Below are 14,678 nucleotides of genomic sequence, written 5' to 3' on the forward strand. Positions count from 1 at the left end.
GAAAACAAAAAAAAAAGGTGCTTCCGGGTTGAAAGGATTAGCCAGTGACATCACTATTGCCCAGGGATGCCCAGTTGGGAGCTCCTTTCATGTCCCTGTTAATGTGCCCACCAAAGTGGTACCTATCCGTCTACTTGCAATTACACAATTTTGAACTGCTAGGCCAGCAGGAACAAATGACAAGAGTTCATCCCATCTCACAGCAGCACTCTGGTTTCGAACGCTGGCTTGCTGCTGGTCAACCCAGCATCCTAACCACATGAGGAACCATGCTCCTAAAAAGAAAATGTGAATACATCATTATTGGGTATGCTGGAGATATTTGCAGTTTCTTGAAAGAGCTTCTATTCATGACTGTTCCAAGTGGCTTGAAGAAAGGGGAATCCCTGTATATTTATCCAGAAGCAAACATTAAGCAGGCCTCAGTGTTTGCTGGAGATACCCCATGTCTTAACGTTGAGTTTCTCTCTAGGCACCAGTGCTGCAGTATCTCTACTACCTGGCTCAGATTGGCATTGCTATGTCTCCACTTAGCAATAACAGTCTGTTCTTAAGCTACCATCGTAATCCACTACCTGAGTACCTGTCTCGGGGCCTCATGGTCTCCCTGTCCACAGATGATCCCCTGCAGTTCCATTTCACTAAGGTGAGTGTCATTAGCGGGTATGATCCAAAAGAATGAAAGATGGCACAAGGGAGGAAAGATGCCCTTCTTTTTAGCTAAGGTAGTATAGCAAAATGTTAGAAACAAAACTTAGCTGTATAAAATTGTTCCTCTGCCTCTTTCATGTGTTAATTGCATAATGCTTTATTCCAAGCAGCAGAGCCACTTCTTTTAGATCTCTGAAGATGTTCCTGTTGCACTTGGTGTACTGCAAGTAGCTGGCAGGAATAGCCAACACTCCAAAAGATAGGCTTAAGATACAGAAGGATCGTAATATTGAATATTGGGTGCTATCTAACAAAATGAAATTGAATGGTGAAAAAAGTAAGGTTCTACATTTAGGCAAGAAAAACCAAATGCACAGGTATAGTATAGGTGGTACCTTGCTCAATAGTAGTAACTGTGAGAGGGATCTCGGAGTCCTAGCAGACAATCACTTAAATATGAGCCAGCAGGGTGCTGCAGCTGTCAAAAAAAGCCATCACAGTGCTAGGCTGCATTAACAGAGGGATAGAATCAAGATTACGTGAAGTATTAATACCACTTTACAGTGCCTTGGTAAGGCCACACTTGGAATACTGCATCCAGATTTGGTCACCATGATGTAAAAAAGATGTTGAGACTCTAGAAAGAGTACAGAGAAGAACAACAAAGATGATTAGGGACTGGTGGCTAAAACATATAAGGAACGGTTGCTGGAATCGGGTATGTCTAGTTTAATGAAGAGAAGGACAAGGGGGGACATGATAGCAGTTTTCCTATATCAGAGGTTGCCACAAAGGAGAGGGAGTCAAGCTATTTTCCAAAGTAGAAGAAGAAGACAAGAAGGTAAGAAGCACCTGAAGGCAAGACAAGAAGCAACGGAATTTCCTGACAGTTAGAACAATTAATCAGTGGAACAGCCTGCCTCCAGAAGTGTGAATGCTTCAACACTGGAAGTTTTTTAAGAAGAGACTGGACAGACATTTGTTTGAAATGGTATAGGGTTTTCTGCCTGAGCAGGGGGTTGGACTAGATGACCTCCAAGGTCCCTTCCAACATCATCATCATCTACAACAAGTGTTTCAACAACAGTTCCATGTTTTTTTTTGTTTATTTCATGTGTGCATCATAGGTACTGAAGGGTGTATATTGTCATTGCCAAGCTTTCTATAAAATGCTACGTGATAGGTTAAATTACAGGTTATTTTTGTGATTAGCAGCTGAATTGTTGCTAATACACAGGAATGTGTTGGGAAGCAAAATCGTTATTGTCCAATGTAATTGAAATGTCTCCACCTAATGGCTCAAAGATCAAACTTTGATCATAAGAACCAAAGTAAAAATGGTGTAGCTACAACAACAGGCTGTGTTTAGTTCAGTCTGTAGAAATATTTATGGTAGCTTGGAACAGATACACCACCCCTGTTTTTAGAAGAGTAAGATGTTGCTTTAGCTGTTTACAGGTAGTCCTCAACTTACAACAGTTCATTTAGTGACCGTTCAAAGTTACAATGGCACTGAAAAAGTAACTTATGACCGTTTTTACAGTTACGACTCCTGAAGCATCCCCATGATCATGCGATCAAAATTCAGATGCTTGGCCACTTGTTCATACTTACGACCGTTGCTGTGTCCCAAGGTCATGTGATCACTTTTTGCAACCTTCTGGCAAACAAAGTCAATGGGGCAGCCAGATTCACTTAGCAGCTGGGTTGCCAACTTATCAACTGCAGTGATTCGCTTAGCAGTTGTGGCAAGAAAGGTCATAAAATGGGGCAAAACTCACTTAACAAATGTCTCACTTAACAACAGAAATGTTGGCCTCAATTGTGGTCATAAGTCAAGGACTAACTATATCATTCACTTATCCCAGGCACACGCTGTTCTCCAATTTACCTGTCAGAGATAAAATACTGGAAATGTTTTTCTGCTCAGTTTTTATTCAAGGTAAACTTGCTTTGAAATCAAGCTTCACACCTTACTGATGTTGGATTTTTGTCCTGATGTGAAAGTGGTTTGCCTTCTTGTGGGATAATTCTCCACTTCCCAATCTAGCTGATAGCTCTGGACTTCTCAGTTGCTGCCTACTGCATACAGTTTGCATCGTGCACAACTAATTTGATATACACTAACGTTCCCAAAGCCAGTCCTGTGTCATATTTTGCTGCTTGCTAATGTTCTGTGTGCCTGTATCTGGGTCTGACTGACAGTATCGCTTCCAGGAACCCTTGATGGAAGAGTACAGCATTGCCACACAGGTTTGGAAGCTCAGCTCCTGCGATATGTGTGAACTTGCCCGGAACAGTGTGCTTATGAGTGGCTTCTCCCACAAGGTAATGTAGAATCTTCTGTGAAAGGGATTGACTTCAGGCTGTGAGCTCCCAAAACAATGCTCTGAAGTTCAAAGGGGATTTACAGAGACTTATTCATGTGAACCAGCCTGTTTTGTGTAGAAAACTTAAAACCTGCAGGCGGCCTCCTCTTCAACCAAGTCTGTACTCAAGGGAAGAAGATGACTCAAGGCTAATGTTGAAGAAAGCATTTCCAACTCCTCCCTTCCTTTGCTTCCATCTGCAGCAAAAGAGCAGACTTTGTTCTGAAAGGGTCATAGCAGTTGTAGAAAATTAGGCTGGAAATGAATAAATTTTATGTTGGGGGGGGGAGGTTTCCATAAAGACCTCTGCAGATGTGATCCTTTCAGCAGTTGAGGTAGCCACCCTCCCGATTTATGAAGTTCAAAAGTAATTTGTCTTAAAGAGCGCAGTGGGTGGAATTCAGAATGCCGGTATCTGCTGTGCCCTTTTTTTTCTTAGTCCTTCCCTTCTCCCATGTACATAATAGCTGCCATTATATTTCACTTATTATACTCAATCCTTATTAAACTGATTTTAGTTTTCCATAGGTTTTCCCCCAAAGGCTGTTTATACATCCCCAAATCATTGGTTTGTTCTAAGCTTAGGGCAGCCTACTTGTTGTATGTGGATGCCAAGGAATTAGGTATACTAATAGGGCATGATAAACCTATTATACCTTGATACATCTTGTAAAATTCCAGGAGGCATTCAATCCTTGATCAAAATCCCAGTGAAACTTAGCACATTGAATGAACAGAAATGAAAATAAGATGGGTGTTTAAGGCCTTTTCTCTGACAGTTTTAACCAGGAACCAAAAGCAGAAATGCTTGTCCCAAGACTTTATCTGACTTTGCCATTGTAGTACCACTGTGCCTCTACTAAGGTTTCTTGTTCTCATGGAATGAATGAAAGGTAGCCTTTCTGGGGGTGTGGGATGCTATTGAGCCATTTGTACAGTTCTTTGCTAGACAAAAGTCCAGAGAAGCACTAAAATGAACATAAGGCGAGAATTTAAGACCCGTGAATGAATGGGGACTATTATATTAGTTTGCATGTGGGGGGGGAGGGGGAGAAACAGCAAGGTATTGTTGGTACTGGCTCTTGTTTTGTTTTTTAAACTATTTATTTATTAAATTTAGAAACTGACCATCTCATTCTCGGCGTGATTATGAATTATACTGTATCCTTCATTAAAGCTTTCGTCTTCAAATGTTCGGTGGAAAACATAGGTTGTCCTTTGTCTTAACCCTGGATTGATTTCTGCTTTTGTCCCTCAGGTGAAGAGCCACTGGCTTGGACCCAACTACCTGAAGGAAGGGCCTGAAGGCAATGACATCCGTCGTACCAATGTGCCAGATATCCGGGTAGCCTATCGCTATGAGACACTTTCCCAGGAGCTGACTCTCATCACCCAGGCTGTGCAGACGGAAATGCTGGAGACCATCCAGGAGGAAGACCTTCTGACTATCAGCTCCATCCGGGATACTTGCTGAAAGAGACTCGTTCATAATAGGTCTCCCTTTCAGCCCTACACTGGCTTGACTAGCTGGGGCTGTTCTGCGAGCGCAAAGAGAGCCTGACCATCCACCTCCCTCATCCCAGAGACTTTTCTACTTTCCTGTTTTGTGTGTGTGTGTGTGTGTGTGTGTGTATGTGTGTGTTTCCTTCAGTATCTCTTGGAAAGGTTTCTTTGCACTTGGTAATCTGCTGGGGTCTCCTGAAAGGTGACTAGTTAGAAGCATCTCCAGGGTTCAGATCCAGGAACCAAGCAAAGCATCTGTAGTGTGAATGGAAAGGCTGGTCAGATCATTTGTGAGCCAAGGCCAAAGAGGTGGAAAGGAACTTCAGAATAAATTCTGGAAGTCCTAGCATGTGAATACATTTGTCTGGTGGCAAAAAGAAACACCAGCATGTCTACATGTATCCTGAGCAACATCTGCCAGGACCAAAGTCTTCTGGGGGTGCCTTGCACTACCTCGCTTTTGTTTTAGGGGGTTCACATTAGCTGGTCAAGCAACTCTGAGAGGCTGGAACCAGCCCTGCGTTTTGCCATCAGGGCAGTACGTTGTTGTCAATCCCACTATGCAAGAGCCTCTGTTTTTCAGTGTTAAGCTCTAGTCTAGTGTTTCTCAAGCATGGAAACTTTTAAGATGTCTGGACTTTAACTCCCAGAATTTCCCAGCCAGCATGACATCTTAAAGTAATGACATCTAGTCATCTTAATTTTGTCAAAATTGAGAAACACTCTCTAGTATGAAGTGAGGCAAGAGACAAATTCTTTGCCTGTCATTTCCTTTCAAAACCCAATAATTTGTCTTTTTTGGCTCAGGGAAAGCACTAACCTTTGATTCCCTCCATACTTTAAAGGCGGATGACTCTGCGCTGTCAGGGACAAAGTGGACTTGAGATAATAGAAATATTGTTAGCATGCCAAATAATTTGTTCTGCATCTTTTGTAAAACTCTTGGTTTCTCTCTATACCAAGTATTATAAAAGAAGTTCAGTGCAGTTATTAATGTAGCAAGGAGATTGAAGATGATTGTGGCAGTGAAAAAGCAAGGTGATTCCTGGAGGAAAGCCTTGGAGCCAAGATACCTACCTGGCACGGAAGGAGTTTATGAGTAATTATTATGATTGTTATTAATTATATATCTTAGGCTCAAAATGGAAACGATGAAAGAGGTCTGAGATCAGTTGTTTTTAAAGCAAACTTTTAAGTAATTTTAGGCTTGATTGGATCAGTGACCCTCATCAGCAGTTGGGGTGAGAGGATGTGTGGAGTTGCATTAAGCCATTTATTGGGTCTCATCTACTTTCCCAAAGTTGCTACTAGCTCAGGAATGATAGCATTTGGTTCCCCTACCTACAGAGTTAATGGTGCAAGTGCAGGAGGAGAGGGTGTTAGAGCAGAAATCATTATCCATGGAAGAAGAGTTTATACACTCTGGCAGTGTTGCCCCGTTTTTGGACTGCCTCTTCCTTCAACTGTTTTAAAGTTTAGTTGGGGGCGGGTGTTTCCTCAATTTGGGAGATCATTCCCACCCCTATTGCAGCCATTGTTCTAATGTCTGATGCAGAAGCTCCTGAGAGATGGAAATTGTTTGGACTGGTTAGAATGCAGAAGATTCAAAGTGCTTGTTACACCTGACCCTCCCTCCCTCTCTCTTTCTCTCTTTCTTTCTCTTTCTCTCTCTTGCTGGGTTTGAGAGCAATAGAAACCATTGCTTATGGAAGAAGAAACCACTTTTTCACATATAGCAGGAAGAAAAGCCATAGAAATGCCTGGACAGGCTTCTGTGCAGTCACTTTTTGGCATTAGCATGAAGCCTTTTGCTGTGAGTAGATAACACATCTGGAGAAAACAACATATAGCAACTTCCACTCTTTGAAACTATGTAGAGTAGAAATGTCTAATAAGTCATGGGAGAAGAAAGTAGATCTAAGTCCTTCCAGATCAGCCTTTTTAGTTCTGCACCTTGGAAGGTTTTATAGTTGAAAGGCCAGCCATACCCAGGACAGTCTGTACAAGTTTCTGACTAAGGAATCTACTTTCTGACAGCGTTTGACTCCCATTCATGTGCTACCTTTAATACCAGTGGGCTATTGTCATCCTATTAACGGGTGTACCATCAGTCATAATTTGGAAATCTCTTGTGGGCCTCTCTCTTGAGGTACAAAACAACTTCAGACTGTGCTCACTCTCTTCAGGTTCTTAGACAAATGTTATATCTATAAATAGGCACTGGTTCCATTGTTCTAACTCCCAGTTGCTGCCAATAACATGCAATCTTACTATTGCAAGCAGATTCAGTACAAAGGGAAATACATTTTTAAATTTGAGGTGAGTAGATAGCAAGGAATGCTTCTAGAGTGAACCAAAAGCGTGTTGATGCCCTCTTCTAAATTTGACTACCTCAATCTGCCATTGTCCAGATACGTTGGACTAAAGCTCCCATAATCCTCAACCGGCAGGGCTGCATGAAGTTGTGCTCCAGCACAGTTAGAAGTGAGCAAGTTGAAGGCTGCTCTAAGTGCCTGTGGCCAAAATCTGAGGGTCATAACAAAATGACTGCTTAAAGATGTTCATGGAGTGCACCAAGACTAAATGGATTGCTTTTTTTGATGTTAACTGTGGAAGAGGCATTTTGTTATAGTTTGTGTCATCATTTTGAGGGTCACATCGAAGAAAAAGGAACCATTTTTTAAAGCCTGTCTAGTTGGCATTTCACTTTCATGGCACGGCAAGGTAATAGGGTAATTCCCCTCCCTCCCCCGTGCTTTGCTTGGAATTTTACTTCTCCCAAGCAGTTTTGCAATAGAGCTATCTTGCCTTTGTTTCAGCGAGCATGGATGCCTTGTCGATCTAAGGGTTTGGTCCAACACATGGTTCCAGGAAGAAATGGCATATCAGTTGAACTGAAGTGAAACATAAGCTGCCCCCCCCCACTTCGTCTCTCATTTTCTCCCTTCTCCTTGCCTTTAATCTGCCTATTGGTACATCATGTTAGTTTTTTGCTTTGGTGTCAGAATTGAAACTGGTATTCCTTTTAGCAATCACATGTACCTTCATCTCACCTGGCTATTATATGTACCCTGGATGAACTCTAGGCTTGTCTGGGCTGTTAGAAATCTTCTGAAATAAGAGCATGATCCACCATTAAAGATTATTTAAGTAAACTGAGTCTTTGTACTTCTGATTGAAACCATTTCTCCTCCTTGCTGGGCTTCCAGGCAGATAATAAAATCACTTTTCTCCAAAGGCTGGATTTTGAAGAAGGAACTTTCATCCTCTAGGTAACAGTTATCTCTAGAGGTCAAAATTATTATTTTTAATAAGCATGAGTTTAGTAGCTCCTTTGCACACACCTGTCAGTCTTTCCTTGGAGAGGATGGTTAGCATTGTGAAGAAGTATTTCTTCTTCTAATACTTCTGGAGGATTTCCCCACAGGGCAAAGGCAGTAGAGATACGCTGTTTTTCTTACTCCATGTTTGCGGGGGGGGGGGGTGTCTGCACAGGTGTGCTTGTGACTATGTCTGAAAAAAAATGTAACATGAGAAGATTATAAATTGAAATTTTCCTCTGGGTCACCCTTAAAATTCCCTAGTTGAGTTAGGCCAGTGGTTCTCAACCTTTTTAATGCCACGACCCCCAACCGGTCGTAAGTCGAGGACTACTCAACTGGTGCAGCCCCGTTTGCAGAATGGGACTTTTGGTGGGCTCAGCAGGGCAGAGTCAGCCTGGACAATTCCTATTGGCTTTTGAAAGCCAATAGAATTAGACTCTATTCAAGAGAGTCTATTATATTGGCTTTCAAAAGCCAATAGAATAAAAGGGAGTAGCACAGCTAAGGAAAAGGGGAAAAAATGGCGGACTGCGTTGTTTGGCAACCCCCGTGAAATGGTCGTTCGACCCCAAATGGGGTCCTGACCCACAGGTTGAGAACCACTGAGTTAGGCAGAATAAAAGCTTTGATTGGCAGCATCACAGATGAAGCTTCTCAAGCAACCAGAGAGGTCCTCACTATACCTATCAAAAGAAAGATACTTGCCATTGATGTTATTTAGCTGCTTTCATACTGTATAGTTTAGTTGGATTCTCAGCCTCAGGAACTTTAAAATGTGTGGATTTCAATTCTCGGCATTCCCCAGCCATATCTTGAGAGGCAGTTTGATCTAGTGGTTAAGGCACCAAACAAGAAAGCAGGATGCTGTGAGTTCAATTTCTGCCTTGGCCATGAAAGCCAGCTGGGTGAATTTGGGCCAGTCACTCTCAGCCCAACCTATCTTATCACAGTGTTGTTGTAGGGGAAAAAAAGGAAGAGAAAGATGTGTTGAGTATGTTCGCCACCTTGAGTTATTTGTAAAAATAATAAAGCCATGATATAAATAAATGTTTAACCATTTGATGATGATGATGATGAAACTTACTGATCATATTTCCATATAGAAAACTAGATACATGCTTGCCAGAACCTCTTCACACATACTGTTCATGCTGCTCTTATTCACGCACACCGTTACAACAATCTCGCTCCCAGTCATGTTTTCTCCTCTTCTGCAAATACTTAAAAGAACATCCCTCTTGTTGATCCTGATGGATTTTTTTTTAATTGCAACTTTGGGAAGGGTTAAACCGCTAAAGGATGGGTTGATGCTTCCCTCACAAATTGTGACCACCTAAACAATAACTGCCATTTAAAAAACATTCTTACCTAAGGCATATGGGAAGATGTGCAGGAAGACTGTGACATGAAGGCAAAAGGTATTGTACTTTGTGGTAACATTCTTCATCTCCTTAAATTAACAGCATAGGGTTATGCAACTGTAGCTGGTCCACAATCCTGCATACAACCATGCTGCAAAATGTCTTCAGATACAAAGCAAAACAGAATAACAGTTGGAAGGGTCCTTGGAAGTCTTCTAATCCATCCCTCCCCTGCTCAAGGAGGAAACCCTGTATCCTTTCAGACAAATGGTTGTCCAATCTCTTCATAAAACCTCCAATGTTGGAGCACCCACAGCTTCTGGAAGCAAGTCATTCCACTGATTGTTCTCACTGTCAGGAAATTTCTCCTTAGTTCTATGTTGCTTCTCTCTTTGGTTAGTTTCCATCCATTGCTTCTTGTCCTGCCTTCAGGTGCTTTGGAAAATAGGTTGACTCCCTCTTCTTTGTGGCAGCCCGAGATGTTGGAACACTGCTATCATGTCACTCCTAGTCCTTTTCATTAAACTAGACATGCCCAATTCCAGCAACCATTCTTCATATTTTAGCCTCCAGTCCCCAAATCATCTTTATTGCTCTGAATGGCCCTAATGAATACCTACACAAAAAAGCGCTAGTGCTTCATAGATATGGGAAATAATCTTACATAAGAAAGAAAAGCTTAGTAATAAAAACAGAACCCTGGATTTCTACCTATTGGTGTTCAGTTTGTGCCATCCCCAATTACACAGTACTGTTAAAGCTTGAAAGAAGTAAATGAATGTGTAGATATCTATTAACTATCTTGCTGTGAATTCCTCCCTCTGGAAATCATTCATACCAAGAGTTTTTAACCTGAAGGAATGAACAGGTAAGAAAAAGGATAATGAATTTAATAATGTCAAGAACATTTCCAAATTGGAAAAAAAGTGAGTAACACATGAACAAAGGCTTCCAGGCAACTGAAGAAAACAAACTTGTTGCCACTGTAGGTGCTATTGCTAATGGAGATAAGGAAATATTGGGGCAGGTCCGAATCCCTCTTTCAAATAGATTGAATTGCAAGATTAAAGTAGTTGTCAAATCATTGGTCAGGATTCATAAGATAAGATAATGACCTTTATTGTCATTTTTTTACTGTGGGCACAACGGCACACATCAAAAATGAAATTTAGTTGCCCACTCTCAAAGTGAAACACATACATGACTGACATCTAAACATACTATGAACAACATATGTATAGACCCACATCCCTACATACGTAGCAAATATTAAATATTGTCCATCTTGAATATATAACGGAAGGAGGAAGCTTGAGAGTTCGCAAGGTTAATGCTGTATGGAATGAAACGATGGCTGAATCTGGATGTTCTGCTACGGATACCACGAAGCCTCCTCTCAGAAGGTAACAAGGAAAACAGGTCATGAAGAGAATGTGTAGTGTCCCAGATAACCTTATGGACCCTGCTCAAGCAACACTTCTGTGCTATGTCCTGGATGGGAGGGAGGGAACAGCCAATGATCTTTTCGGCCATTCTCACCACTCTCTACACCGCCGTCCTGTCTGAAGCAGTGATGCTTCCAAACCAGACTGTGATGCTGTATGACAGGATGCTCTCGATCATCCCCCTGTAGAAAGTGGTCAGGACAGGGGAAGGAAGATGTGCTTTTCTCATGCGATGCAGAAAATGCAGGTGCTGCTGTGCCCGCTTTACCAGTTTCTCACTGTTGAGCAACCAAGTCAGCCTACTCATTAGCTGCACACCCAGGAATTTGACATCTCCACAGGTGAATCATTAATGCATAGAGAAGTGTGGCTGTGCCTGCCTTTTCTGAAATCAACAATGATCTCTTTGGTTTTTCCGATGTTTAAAACTACACCTAAACCATGTCTACTGGTTTAGACCAATATTGTCTAATGAAGTGTTTCTCAAGCTTGGCCCCTTAAAGATGAGTGAACTTTATCTCCTAGAATTCCTCAGCCAGTTTATCTGTCTGGAGAATTCTGGGAGTTGAAGTCCACCCATCTTCAAAGGGCCAAGGTTGAGAAACACTGGTCTAATATAATTGGCAGTGCGTCTCCATGGTTCCTGATCATGTACTACTTGACCTTATGAACTGAATATCTCTGAATTCAAGACTGCATTCACACAAAGACTAAGCTCTGCTACTAATAGGTAGATTTTGATGTACTTGTTATTGGGCAAGTAAGCCATTGTCTTGAAACTATTAACTACTTGCTGTGATAAACTCAGTTGTATACTAATGCAACTTTCCTCACTTGCTATGTGATTATATTGACAATCTGTGTAGCAGTTACTATATTTATTTTATTATTTTGCAAACATGGCCTTAGAGTTAAAGGGCTGATGTTCAGATCAGTTGTGGTATTGCAGATTCATATGCAAATTGCTTAGGGCTTATCTTAGTACCCCATCTATAAAGACAATCCTGTATACAAATTGGGAAATGTTTCACAAATTAAAAAAAAGTTTCATAAATTATAAAAGGAAGACACAAAAGTTTTTTTTGGGGGGGGGGGGGAAATGGCAAAATACTGTGCCAGTAATGACCAGAAGGTGGCGTTCCAGAGATGGTGGTACAAAATATCAGGACTTGGAATAGAGCAGGTATGATTTTCAGTTGAGTTTTGAAATTGACTGAAATATGAAAATTAAAACTTCATGACCTGTTCACAGGTATAGAACCTGATTTATAAGAAATTAGAAACATTATAAAATCATGATTCTCCTCCCAATCTGATTCTAATGAGAAAACATGTAACATTTGCAGAAATGCTGGTAAAAATATTTCAGGAAATAGTTAGTTGGATGAAAATAGATGCATTCTTTTTAACATAGTTTTGCTCACTGATAATGTAAACTTTGAAGATTTTTAGGTAAGATACTATTGCATTTAAAGTCTGGCACAACACATTGTTTAAAGCAGTGGTAGTCAACCTGGTCCCTACCGCCCACTAGTGGGCGTTCCAGCTTTCATGGTGGGCGGTAGGGGTTTTGTCCGATACTGAAGCACTTTCCTTTTTTTTAATTTAATTTGACTTTTTAAAAAATTTTCATAGCATTATTTAAAAACATTTTCATTAGGTTTTCATAAAATTCCCCGTGACAATTTAAATTTCTGAAAATATACTATTTGTATCGCCCGCGCATAAGTTTAGTTCACATTACATAAGTGAAACTAAATAACGCTATAGTGCGAACGCAAACAAGAGAGTCTCGTCTCAAAATAGCTCGCGCATCTCCCCCCACACCACCCAGCTGTAACAGACAACCAGAGCTGGTAGCTGGCACCCCCCCCCAACCCAATCCACGATGCGCGAGAGAGGCATGCGCAGACAACGATACAAGGTGCAGGCTCTTTTGTTTGCGGTTGCACTGGTCAGTATGCAGTTAGATTTGAGAGTGAGCACGTGCCTACAGCTTCAAACAAAATACTGTGAGTCCATGTCTCAAAAAAAGAAATACGCTCGTGGCTATTTGTCAGAGTATCTGAAGATGGGTTTCATAGAATCTGTTGTAAATAAACGATATCCAATGTGTTTATTGTGTCATAAAACATTATCCAATGAGGCAATGAAGCCAAGTCAATTGCGAGAACATCTTTCTACAAAGTATCCAAATGATAAGGACAAGCCCACTGAATATTTTCAGGAAATATATAAAAAATTTCAAAATCGTTCAACAATCGTTGCATCATTTAAGAAACAACATGCAGCGAACAAAGATGGATTAATTGCCACTTATCGCATTTCACAATTAATTGCAAAAAGTGGTAACAGCTATAATATTGGAGAAACTGTAATAATACCCTCTATAAAAGAATTTATCTCAACAGTAATGCATCAGGATATACCTGAAATTTTAAAAATGTTGCCCCTAAGCGATAGCATAGTAAAGCGACTAATTGAAGAAATGGCAGTTAATGTTGAAAAAAAACTGATAAGTATTCTCCAAAACTCTTCATTTTCCATGCAATTGGACGAGTCTACCATTGCAGATAATAATGCTTTATTGATGGCATATGTACGTTATTTTGATGAAAACAATACATTACAAGAAGAAATGCTATTCGCAATAAATCTCATTACAGATACAAGAGGATTATCTATATTTAATACTGTGAAATCATACTTTACAAAAAATATTCCTTTGAATAATATTGTTGCATGCGCTACTGATGGTATGTCGCTATAGTGGATTTGTTGCTTATTTGAAGGAAGAAATGCCAAATGTTTTATGTGTTCATTGTGTGGTGCACAGACAACATCTTTAGGAAAACATCTAAGTATAAGTCTCCATTCATCATTAACTATAATAATTCGAGCCATAAACAAGATCAAATCCAATGCAAAAAATGATAGAATGTTTCGACAGCTTTGCCAGGACAATAATGTAGATTTTATTACGTTACTTTTGCACACAGAAGTTTGGTGGCTATCAAAGGGTACATCTTTGGCTCGTTTTGTAGCATTATATGATAGTGTCATACAATTTTTTGAAATAATGAGACCAATCTGTGTCAACAGTTAAAAACAGTAAAGAATGATGCCTTTTATTTGGCAGATATTTTCAAGAGATTTCATGATATCAATTTGCAGCTTCAAGGAGTTAATAAAACTCTTATAGGTTGCCAAAGTATTGTGTCATTATTTATTGACAAACTTGAACTACTTCGTTATAATCTATTGAAGAGAGAATTTCATCAGTTTCCTGAATTATCATCTATAAAAGATGATGTAACTCCAGAGGATATTGACAGACTCAGTAGCCACCTCAACGAACTTAAATTGGATATGGAAAAATGATTTGAAGATATTTTGAAATTGAAGGTGTATGACTGGATGAAAAATCCTTTTACCGCAAATATTGAAGAGGCTGATACAACTTGCCAAGAAGAACTGTTAGAAATTAGATATGATGAAGTAAACATAAATTCGATAGTGGTGGATATGAAAACCTATGGCAAAGTTAAAAAATGCCTGTCTTATATCCAAATATATGGAAAATGATATTCAGTTTATTGATACCTTTCCCTACCTCATATCTTGTGGAATCAGGCTTTAGTGCTGTTAATCATATTATGACCAAAGAAAGAAACCGCCTGAATATTTCCGAAAGAGGAGACCTTTGTTTGTTCCTTACAAAAATTGAGCCAGATATCCAGTATTTAGTTTTGCAGCATCAGCCTCAGGGATCTCATTAATAATTTAATTAATTAAATGTAATTTCATCAGATTTCATGCTTCTATGTATGCAAAGTATAAATAAAAAGATAGATTTAACTACAGTAAGTTGTTTTATAAAGATTTATTCTGCCAAACTTAGCGAAAGTCTGACATAAAATATTTGGTAAGTAATTATTATTATATGTTTTAACTTGCTGTAACTCTGGCTTTATAAATTTTATAAAGTAAAGTTACTTTCCTACTTTATAAATCACCATTACTGTG

At 40.0% G+C, this 14,678-nt stretch overlaps 1 protein-coding gene across 7 annotated transcripts in view; it reads left to right on the plus strand.

Annotated features, from left to right (window-relative positions):
• The window catches only part of AMPD2 (adenosine monophosphate deaminase 2), a 62,247-nt gene extending 54,565 nt beyond the window's left edge, over window positions 1-7,682 (plus strand). For all 7 annotated transcript variants that reach the window (XM_039323236.1, XM_039323235.1, XM_039323232.1 and 4 more), the window contains 3 exons: window positions 473-646; window positions 2,869-2,979; window positions 4,279-7,682. In XM_039323236.1, the coding sequence (XP_039179170.1) occupies window positions 473-646; window positions 2,869-2,979; window positions 4,279-4,494 (501 nt within the window). In that variant the 3' untranslated portion in view covers window positions 4,495-7,682. The remainder of the gene's footprint in view (window positions 1-472; window positions 647-2,868; window positions 2,980-4,278) is intronic.
• The last annotated feature ends 6,996 nt before the right edge of the window (window positions 7,683-14,678 follow it).

Source organism: Crotalus tigris, unplaced genomic scaffold, assembly GCF_016545835.1.
Source record: "Crotalus tigris isolate CLP2741 ecotype Arizona unplaced genomic scaffold, ASM1654583v1 scf7180000024167.7108832, whole genome shotgun sequence".
Taxonomy (NCBI): Eukaryota; Metazoa; Chordata; class Lepidosauria; order Squamata; family Viperidae; genus Crotalus; species Crotalus tigris.